The 11,134-nt window shown below is 52.7% G+C and overlaps 1 protein-coding gene across 1 annotated transcript in view; it reads left to right on the top strand.

Moving 5' to 3' along the window:
• The window catches only part of TRPV4 (transient receptor potential cation channel subfamily V member 4), a 28,541-nt gene extending 19,572 nt beyond the window's left edge, over positions 1 to 8,969 (top strand). Inside the window, exons 6-12 of the mRNA XM_012556273.1 lie at positions 6 to 64; positions 691 to 856; positions 1,111 to 1,177; positions 4,494 to 4,810; positions 6,595 to 6,722; positions 8,150 to 8,271; positions 8,812 to 8,969. Coding sequence (XP_012411727.1) covers positions 6 to 64; positions 691 to 856; positions 1,111 to 1,177; positions 4,494 to 4,810; positions 6,595 to 6,722; positions 8,150 to 8,271; positions 8,812 to 8,969 — 1,017 coding nt within the window. The remainder of the gene's footprint in view (positions 1 to 5; positions 65 to 690; positions 857 to 1,110; positions 1,178 to 4,493; positions 4,811 to 6,594; positions 6,723 to 8,149; positions 8,272 to 8,811) is intronic.
• Positions 8,970 to 11,134: the final 2,165 nt, after the last annotated feature.

Genomic DNA, 11,134 nt, shown 5'->3' on the forward strand with positions numbered 1-11,134 from the left:
GCCAGCAGCTCCTGGATGACGAAGGTGGGGTTGGGCTGATGGGTCATCCTGATTGGACCAGGAGGTGACTGTATTAGGAGAGAACCTGGGCAGCTGTAACCCAAAGTCAGGACAAGACAAAGGCCAGGCAAAATGTTCTTCTGGTTAAAGCAAGATTCTGGCTGCTAGAGGGTTACCATAATACACCATCAATAGAAATAGGTTTAAAATCGTATGCCAGGGATTGATTGCTAATGTCTGTCTGCCGTGTCATGTTGAGAAGAATCTCGAAGCTGTGTCTGCATTTAATGGGAAAGAGAGCTGTGATTGATTAGTGATGTCTGCCTGGGGCCTAGGATAAGAGAGTTGCCGCGTGTGCACCGCATCCTTTCTGTTTCCCTTAAAATGAAGTTTATTTAACCACAAAATCTCCACTGAACACACCTGGATCTCTCTCCAGCAATTCCAAAGGGTATCACTTTGGGATCTTGTAGGGCCTCAGGGCCATTACACACACTATTAATAGCCAGTTATTTGAGTGTCTTGGTTAACAGACTCCTAAATAACCCAGATAATCTACTTTGTTTCTCTTCTGGGGATCTAAAAGGGCATCCTGGTACCCAGGAGGGTTTGGGGGCATGTCCCCCTGACCAAGGCCTCATGGTGCCCTCTCCCTTCTGGCCCCGCCTCGTGGCCTTTGCTGCCCGGTAGCTTCATCTATTCTGTGCTGGTGATTGTCTCGGCCGCCCTCTACCTGGCGGGGATTGAGGCCTACTTGGCCGTCATGGTCTTTGCCCTGGTCCTGGGCTGGATGAACGCCCTCTACTTCACCCGTGGGCTGAAGCTGACAGGAACCTATAGCATCATGATCCAGAAGGTACAGACGGGGGACCCTCTGGACCTGTGTGTCCCTGCAGGGAGCCACATGTACCACATGTACATCTGAACTGTACAGCTGGTACCTGTGGACCTGAGGGTTGGAGGCCCTATGGTGGCAGCGGGCAGGTCTGGAATTTGGGGGTAGAGGGGGGACAAGGGTAGACGTGGGGAGAAAGTTTGGGGTGGAGGAGTGGGGAGAATGAGAAACCACGTGTCTCATCTTGGCCTCCAAAACCCCACTGGGGTCTTTAGATCCTCTTCAAAGACCTTTTCCGCTTCCTGCTCGTCTACTTGCTCTTCATGATCGGCTACGCCTCAGGTGAGTCTGGGTGCCCAGGTGGGACTGGCGAGGGCGGTGCAGGCCTGGGGCAGGCGCCGTAATGTGCTAATGATAACAGCCAGCATTTGCTGAGCTCTCGCTGTATGCCTGGCACTGGGCTAAGTTCTCTCTTACCCCTGCCTCATTCGATCCTTCCAACAAGCCTGTGAGGTAAGTACCTTTATTATCGCCTTGTACAGATACGAAAACTGAGGCTTAGAAAGGTTAAATAACTTACCCAAGTTCAAAAGCTAGTGAATGGTAAAGCGGGCATATTAGCTATTTAAAAAAAAAAACAAAAAAACCAAACCCGTTGCTGTCAAGTCACTTCTGACTTGTAGCGACCCTATAGGGCAGAGCAGAACTGCCCCAAAGGGCTTCCAAGGAGCTGCTGTTTCCAAGGAGCCAACCTTTTGGTAAGCAGCCTGAGCTCTTAACCACTGCTCCATGGGCTGACTGGTGTAGCTAGGGCAGCCGCATTTGGGGTAACTTTGCTCTCTTCCACATGGTTCTCATCCTCCGGCTGGCTAGCTTGAGCTTGTCCACGTGGTGGTCTTAGGGTTCCAAGAACATGAGCTGAAGTGATCAAGGCCACTGCCTGGCACAGTGTCACCTCTGCCTCCTTCTGTTGGCCAAAGCAAGTCGCAAGGCCAGCCCTGATTCAAAGGGTGAGAAACACACATTGCGAGGGTAAAGCTGCATTGCAAACAGGGCAGGGTGAAAGATTGGGACCATTTTTGTAATTGATCTACCAGCCCAGGTCTTTTTGTGAGCCCAGTATCGGCTCCCTCCATGGATGCTTTCTCCATGATGTCATGATGCCGAACTGAGGCATGCTGGGGCCTCAGTGACACAGGCCATGGAGGAAGGAGCAGGAATGGGGAAAGTGACCGAGACATTGCACTAATCCCCAAGGGTGGGTGATCTGCCATCCAATGCCCAGTGTCCACAGGGGAGTGGCCAAGTCAGGCTTGACCAGGCCACGTTCACATTTGGGAAGCTTCATCTGGGATTCTGCACAGGCAGCAGGAGTCTGATGGTGGTGATATTTTAACCCAGATGGTGCTAAGGGAATAATCTGTGGGGACTATTTTGGAGGAAGTGGGTCTCTAGCTTTGGCTAGGGAGATGGGGGCAGGGCACAGCTGCCCCCTCCCAGGAACAGGGCTGGGAAGAACTAGACAGAGTGTCAAGGGCTCAACAATAGATTGGGATCCAGGTTAGGAGTCTAGCCCGACTGTAGTCGTAAATATAGAAACTGAGGAAGAAGCTAGGGGTTAATCAAAGGAGCAACTTAGGGCTCAGCTTGGTCCCAGAGTTTCTCTTGCCAGGGTATGCTAGATCTACTAGATCAGGATCTGAGGCTGACTTAACAAACATGGCACAAGTGCTGCCATTCCCTATTTTTGTATCCATGGCAGACATGCTAATAGATCACAGAACAATTTTTCTGATGAATCCAGACCAGGTCTCAGAATCCTTCAACATAACGTTTCAATGGCCACTATACAATTGAATAGCATTAGCATGAGTGAGGCATTGGTGGTTCAGTGGTAGATTTCTCACCTCCCATGCAGGAGACGTGGGTTCGATTCCTAGCCAGTGCACTTCATGTGCAGCCATCACTTGTCTGTCAGTGGAGCCTTGCATGTTGCTATGATGCTGAATAGGTTTCAGCAGAGCTTCCAAACTAAGATGGACTAGGAAGAAGGGCCTGGTGATCTACTTCTGAAAATCAGCCAGTGAAAACTCTATGAATCACAACGGTCGGAACCATAACTGATCATGGGGATGGTGCAGGACTGGGCAATGTTATGTTTTGTTCCGTTGTGCATGGAGTCACTATGAGTCAGGGCCAACTTGAAGGCAGCTAACAACACCAAAGCATATGAGTTGAAACGTGCTTACCACCTCTGGTTGAAGGCAATATGATTCAACACCCCACTGACCAAAGGGCCTAAGCCTCCTTATGCTCCCTGTCCTGGCTGGTTTTGAGTTAGGTTGTTGCTGCTAAACTGTGTTGAGAAGGACTCTGAAGGATTATCTGGGTTTAGTGGGAAGGGATGAGCTCTGCGATCAATTTGAGATGTCTGAAGGGGCAAGACTGTTAGAGACCACGGCTTCAAGGACAGTCAGGACTGATACCTGGTTTCCGCTTCCACTCTTCCTCTCTGACCAGGTATGGATGGGACACAGGAGCATGAGAGAGAGTCTGCCCCAGGGAATGCTGGAAATGATAGGTTAGATCAGGGTTTCTCACCCTTGGCAATGTTGGATCATTCTTGGTTGTGGGGGCTGTCCTGTGCGTTGTAGGATGTTGTTACAGATTGAATTGTGTCCCCCCAAAATATGTGTTGGAATCATAACCCCTATACCTGTGGATATAATCCCATTTGGGAATAAGATTTTCTTTGCTATGTTAATGAGGCCCTATCCGTGTAAGGTATGTCTTATACCTACTCACTTTTGAGATAGAAAAACAACAGATTTGGCACAGAAGCAAGCAAGCACAAACGGGGGAAAGATAGGTGTCACGTGGAGATCACTAAGGAACTGAGGATCACCAGGGTTACAGAAGCTGAGACAAGGATTTCCCCCCAGAGCGGACAGAGACAGCCTTCCCCTAGAGCCAGCACCCTGAATTCGGATGTCTAGTCTCCTAACTGTGAGAAAATAAATTTCTGTTTGTTACAGCCATCCACTAGTATTTCTGTTACAGCAGCACTAGATAACTAAGACAGATGTTCAGCAGCTTCTCCAGTGCTCTACCCAAGGAGCCCTGGTGGCACAGTGGCTAAATGCTCAGCTACTAATGGAAAGGTCAGCAGTTCAAACCCACCAGCCGTTCCACGGGAGAAAGATCTGGCAGTCTGCTTCCGTAAAGATTCCAGCTGGGAAACCTTATGGGACCGTTCTGCCCCGTAGGGTTGCCATGAGTCGGAATTGACCTGATGGCAGTGGGGTCTAAGCTCTACCCACTAGATGCCTGTAGCATCTCCCCTCCCAGGGGTGACAACCAAAAACGTCTCCAGACATTGCCCCGTGTCCCTAGGGGCTGGTGAGTAGGTGGTTACCCCTGGCTGAGAACCACTGGACTAGATCCTGCACACTTCTTCCTTGTCAGCAAAAGTTTGTGGAAAGAGCATGGGCGTTGGGATCGGGAAGATCTGGGTTCACCTCTCGACTTGCCTACTAGCTGGGTAACCTTGGGCCAGTGCCTTTGCCTCTCCAAGCCTCAGCTTTCCCCTCCATAAAATGGGAATGATGCTCTCCACCTCTTCACCACTCAGTGAGCTCCACCCCCGCCCCTCCCACAGCCCTGGTCTCCCTCCTGAACCCTTGTGCCAACATGAAGGTGTGCAACCAGGACCAGACCAACTGCTCGGTGCCCACCTACCCCTCGTGCCGCGACAGCGAGACCTTCAGCACCTTCCTCCTGGACCTCTTCAAGCTGACCATCGGCATGGGCGACCTGGAGATGCTGAGCAGCGCCAAGTACCCCGAGGTCTTCATCATCCTGCTTGTCACCTACATCATCCTCACCTTCGTGCTGCTCCTTAACATGCTCATCGCCCTCATGGGGGAGACGGTGGGCCAGGTCTCCAAGGAGAGCAAGCACATCTGGAAGCTGCAGGTGAGACCGCTGGACACCCTGCCCCAACCCCACCAGCTCCCCTTCTTGCAAGATGGGGGAGCTGGGGCGGCCTGACCCACCTCACCACCATCTAGTTCAGCCTCCATTTCTCTGTCTGTAAAATGGGCACCAAAAGCCGCTGCCTCCTTCCCAGAGCCACCTGGTGAATGTCAAGGTAGCTGCTTGCCTGCTACCAGCCACGGGCTCAGGTTCACCTTACAGTCACACTCATGGGCTATGTTGGCTTCTCCCAGCACCAGGTAACATGAGCTCTGTAGGGACAAGAAGTGCAGCTGGGCAGAGAGCACGAACCCTTCAACAGGGCTCCTTCTGTGGCATGGGAGACAAGGTCAGCGTGGGTATGGGCCACCCGGGTGCAGGGAAGCCTCAGCATCCTCACCCACCACCACCAGTTGCTGTTAGGTGGATTCTGACTCATGGCCACCCCAGGGGTGCGGAGTAGAACTACTCCATAGGATTTTCAAGGCTGTGACCTTTAGGTAGCAGATCACCAGGCCTTTCTTCCAAGGTGCCTCTGGGTGGGTTCAAACTGCCAACTTTTCAGTTAGTAGTCAAGTGATTAACCGTTTACATCACCCAAGGGCTCCAGCATCCTCATCAGGGAATCTTACCAGCCCAGGTGTGACTTCCAGGCTCCACCCCCCCAGGGAGTATGTCAGTGACAAGAGGAGGAGCCACGTGGCCACGGGCCACATTAGCACAGGGAGCTGCTGCCTTTGCTTCCCAAAAGGCCTCCATGCAGCCCTAGAGAGCAGAGCCCCTCAGGGTCCATGTGCCAACCCACGGCCTACCAGGCCCAGTGCCGTCCACAAACCAAGGTTTCACAAAGGAGTCCAGGGATGCAGCAGCCATGTTCATTCTGACTCAATGCATTTAAAAGAAATGGTACAATGAAAAAAAAAAAACCAAGGGCTGTGTCTCCCAGGTCTGGGACAGAGGGAAACGGTCCACAGTCGCTCTTAAGCTTCGTTCCATACCTTGTTAATGCCGGTGCCTCAGTTTCCCCAAGCCAAAAAAACCAAACCACTTGCTGTTGCATCGATTCCCACTCATGGCAACTCCACGTGTGTCAGAGTACAACTGCTCTGTAGGGTTTTCAGTGGCTGACTTTTCAGAAGTGGATCACCAGAACTTTCTTCCAAGGCACCTGTGGGTAGACTCGAACCGCCAACCCTTCAGTTAGCAGCCAAGCGCATAACCGTTTGTGCCACCCAAAACACCTTCTAGTTTCCCCACTGAGTGTAAATCTATGATGCAAACTGGCAGCCAGCGGACTAGATTTGACCAGCACAGATGTTTTTTTTTCTGGATCACCATACTTTTGAAAATTTTAAAGCAAAATTTAGAAGTCAAGAGATTTCAGATAAAAATCCTGATTTCTGGCCTTTTTCGAAAAATTGGAAGCCCCAGCAATCCGGGGCCCACACTCCTGCCTGGTGGCCACCGGGTGGACTGAAAGGCAGACGGCTCCTGTTGCACAGGGCATCTGCTTCCTGGTTTGCCCCAGTCCCCACCCCTCCCTGGCATTCCCCACACCGAATGGTGACTGCTGTGTATGTGTTATGGGACTTGGGCTGTGGCCTTTTTACATCTGATCCGTTCTGCATCACTCATTTGTCTTTCTGCCAAGTGCCTATTTCTAGGGGCATTAGGAGCCGAAGGCCTAGTTCTCTGCCCACCTCGGCCCATCCGCCATTCGGGCAGTAGGTGTGGGGTTGGGGGAGGCTCACTGATGGCCCGCCCTGACCCTCCTCTCCCTGCAGTGGGCCACCACCATCCTGGACATTGAGCGCTCCTTCCCGGTGTTCCTGAGGAAGGCCTTCCGCTCCGGAGAGATGGTGACCGTGGGCAAGAGCTCGGACGGTACTCCCGACCGCCGGTGGTGCTTCAGGTAAGGTAGGGCGGGAGGATGAGGCAGGACCACTGTGGGGCAAACGGGGTGAATGGGGCCCCTGCTGCTCCTGCTTATGATTCTACCCATTTACAACTTCGGGAGTTCAGTTCCACCAAGTGATCTTGCACAGGTTCGTTCTCTTCGGCCTCAGTTTCTGCATCTATGGAATGGGGACAATGATAGCACCACCTCATAGGCCAGTGCCTGATGCATGTCGGGACACCCAAAACGGCAGCCACTCAACCTCTGCCCCTTGCTCAGGGGAGGCGGAGCCACGGAGGAGGGTACTCGACTCAGCACATCACATTCTTTTTTGTTTTTTAAATTTATTTTTTTTGTTGTTGAGAATATACACAGCAGAACATTCACCAGTTCAACAGTTTCTACATGTACAACCTAGTGACATGAATTACATTCTTCGAGTTGGGCAACCATTCTCACCCTCCCGTTCTGAGTTGTTCCTCCCACATTAACATGAACTCACTGCTCCCTAAGGTTCCTATCTAATCCTCTGAGTTCCTGTTGTCACGCTGATCTCATATAGATAGATCCTAAAAGAACACAGTCAGAGCATCACCTTCTATCAGCCACACACTGGCTGGGCTTCAGTGCCCCGGCTGATATGGGGAAACCAAGCAATCAGCAGCTCCCACGGCTTGGGGTGTTCCCCTGCCTGTCTGAGGGGCCTTCTGCAGACTGCCTCCATCTTCCAAATGCATGGGGGATGCCAGCTTCTTGGGTGAATCCCGTGGTGACTTAAGTTGTTAAGGCGAATCATTTGTTGTAAACGGATTGCTGGTGTAGCGTATAAGCCTAGTGTTTGAGTCAGGCAAGGCTGGGGTCCAATCCTGACTTTGTAATTTACCAGCTTTGTGAACTTAGCCGATTAGTTTAGCCCCTTGGAGCCTCAGTTTCCTAATCTGTAAGATGGGAATAGTGAACGTTTTACCTTCCTTGCTGACGTGTAGCAATTGCTGAAAAAGTGGAGGTTATATGAAAATACAAAAAAACTATTAAAAAAAATGAAAATGATACTGAGTCGTTTTGGGCCCAGGAGACCAGAACTGACTTTACCAGGGAGTCTCTGTGTGGCAGGAACAGTTAAGCACTTGACTACTAGCCAAAAAGTTGGCGGTTCAGAGCCACCCAGAGGCGCCTCGGAAGACAGGCCTGGTGATCTGCTTCTGAAAGATCACAGCCATGAAAATCCTATGGAGCACAGTTCTACTCTGCAGACATGGGGTCGTCATGAGTCCCAATCGACTCGACAGCAACTGACGACAACAACCCAATGACAAGAAGTAATAGCACCAAGAAGAAAAGTGTGCTGGGGAGCCTGGAGCAGGGAGGGTGCCTGGGGTTGTACGAGGGGCACCCTGTCTCGGCGTGGGCTGCCCCCTGACCTTTTGCTCTGGCCTTGCCAGGGTTGACGAGGTGAACTGGTCTCACTGGAACCAGAACTTGGGCATCATTAACGAGGACCCTGGCAAGAACGAGACGTACCAGTATTACGGCTTCTCGCACACTGTGGGCCGCCTCCGGAGGGGTGAGTAGAAGGGAGGGTGGGGTGGAGTGGGGAGATGGGTGCAGAGGGGAACCCTGGTCCATCCTTATCACTAACTTGCTTTGAGAAATCCTGTCCCCTCTCTGGGACTCAGTGTCCATGTCTGTACAATGGGTGGGTTGATGGGCTGGCCGATAAGTGTCCTTGGATGCTTATGAATGGCTGGGATAGCTCATCTCTGTGGATAGGAGCTGCAGTGGCGGAGGGGAGGCCAGGGTCCTCGGCCTTCTTGTGGTGGAGAAATGCCTTCTGTTTCTTACTAAGCCATAAATGAGGGTGGTGCAGTACAAAGGATATGGACATTCAGGTCGTTCAGATCCTTGTTCTTCCATGCACTCCCTGTGTGCTCCTGGGCAGGTGCCTTGCCCTCTCTGAGCCCCAGTTTCCACCTCTGTAAAATGGGAATAATAATACCCTCCTCCCTTTAGATCACGGTGGAGTGCCTGGTACACAGTAGGTGCTCAATATGTGCATGCACTCTGCACCCCCCTCAACCCTCCCTCCATTGCACCCACTGCACAGATCGTTGGTCTTCGGTGGTACCCCGCGTGGTGGAGCTGAATAAGAACTCAAACCCAGATGAGGTGGTGGTGCCACTTGACACCATGAGGAGCCCCAGCTGCGACAGCCACCAGCAGAGTTACCCCCGCAAGTGGAGGACTGACAACGCCCCCCTCTAGGGGCTGCATGCCGAGGTCTCCCGCCTGCAGCCACACCCCATCTCCTCCGCCTGCCCTTTTCTAGTCCACCTGCATTTCAGCTGCTGCTCTGGGGGTGTCTGCCTCACCCCCTCCAAGAGGGGAGGGCTAGGCAGAGATGCTGCAGAGACCCCAGGACCCTCTGCCCTCAGCTCCACCTCCCCACCTGGGGCTGGGGCTCCTGGCTGCCTGTCTCACTCCCATGGAGTCGTCACATTAGCTGGTGCCAGGGCCCCTCCAGCCACAGAGGCTTTGCCCTTGCCCCCGCCTCACCGTTATTTATTTGCTCAGCTCTCAGGAAAGCGGCGTGGCCTCTGCCCCCAACTGGGGCCTGGCAGAGGACCCCTTTCCAGGTGTGCTGCCCGGCTGAGCCCCCGGCCCCAACCCACACCTTGGGCTGCACATACTGCCATGTCAGCCACATGGTGGCTTTGCTGAGGGGCTGGGGCCCTGGGGTGAGGCCACGCCTTCTCTGTGTTCTGTAGAGTGTCTGGAACTTGTCAGTGCTCAATAAATGTTCATTCATTAATGGTGGAGATGGTGGGGACCATGGTGGTGGTAGTGATGGTGACAGGCACAGGGATACAGCAGGGAAGATGAGAGAGCTAGGAATACCTCTGGAGGGGAGAGGAGAACAAGGGGCAGAAGCGAGGACCGAGATGGCAGGTAGGGTGTTGGTGGTGGTAGTGGGGTGGGGGGCTGGGTTGGGAATGGTTTTAATGGTGGTGGCCTGAGAGATGGGGGTGAGAATGGAGTAGTGATGGGAAAGGAAAAGATGAAGGGAATGGGGAGGAGAGTATGCTGGTGGGGAGATAGTAATGCTGGTAGAAGTACTAATGCTGGTTGGGGTGAGTAATGGCGGTAGGGAGACAGTAATGTTGGTGAGAAGACAGCAGTACTGGTGGGGAGATAGTAATGCTGGTAGAAGTACTAATGCTGGTTGGGGTGAGTAATGGTGGTAGGGAGACAGTAATGTTGGTGAGAAGATAGTACTGGTGGGGAGATAGTAATGCTGGTGGGGAGATAGTAATACTAGTGAGGGAATAGTGACATTGGTAGAAGTAGTAATGTTACAGGGGGATACCCATCTGATGGGGATAGTGAAGCTAGTCAGGGGGTGGGAGCAGAGCAGAGATGGAGAGGACAGTAGTGGAGATGGGTGAGAATGAGGGTGATCATGGTAAAGACAGTAGTGAAGACTGGAGCATTGGTGCTTGTGAGCCGGGGTGTGGAAGGACTAATGGTGGTAGGCTGTGGGTAAGGGACAGCCCTCCCTGGGAGCCTGCCTGCCTGCTTCTCTCCATAGGCCTGCGTGCTGTCTGGCCTTGTGGATAGCTTCCAAGGGCAGCCCGGGGTTATGCTGGTTACTTCAGTCCAGCCCCCAGGCAGCTCCTGGCATGAGGAGGGGGGATCCCCACAGACACCACCTCCTGCTGCCTCCACCCTGCACCCAAGGAATCTGCAGGTAGCAGAAACTGGGGGTTCCCGGGTCTGGACCCAGGTTGGGGGTCTTCTGTCCCCTCTAAGCTTCAGTGGAGAAGAGCGTGGGTCTTTGAGGACCTGGCCGAGGGCAGCTGTCTGGGAAGAGCACTGAGCTTGGAGTCTGCAGACCTGGGTTTGCACCCTCTGTCTGTCCCTCTGTTGTTTTGTTTTGTGAGAACCTTGGTCAAGTCATTTTCCCTCTCGGGCTGCCATGTCCTCATCTGTTAGAGGGTGAGAATTCAGTGACACCAGGGATGTGAAGGATAGATAGACATAGATAGCTATCTGCAACTGAGTCAGCTCCAGCTCATGGCGACCCTACATACAACAGAAGGAAATGTTGCCCGGTCCCCACGTTCAAGTCCATGGTTGTGTCTGTTGTGCTAATCCATCTCACTGAGGGTCTCCCTCACCCTCGCTGACCCTCTGCTTCATCAGACATGATGTCATTCTCATCAATTGCACCAGTGGCTCCAGTTCCCCACCTCTCCCCTTATCCACGCCCTTTTCCATGTAAGTTTGTGATGTCCCTCTGCTGTGGGCAAAGAATATTCCTCACCCCTGGGCTTGACCGTGTGGCTTGTTTTGACCAATGGGATGTTAGCAGCCATGAAGAAGACTCGCCTGAGCTAGCCCCCGGAGGAGGATGAGAGACCCGTGGATCC

Source organism: Trichechus manatus, unplaced genomic scaffold, assembly GCF_000243295.1.
Source record: "Trichechus manatus latirostris isolate Lorelei unplaced genomic scaffold, TriManLat1.0 scaffold00061, whole genome shotgun sequence".
Taxonomy (NCBI): domain Eukaryota; kingdom Metazoa; phylum Chordata; class Mammalia; order Sirenia; family Trichechidae; genus Trichechus; species Trichechus manatus.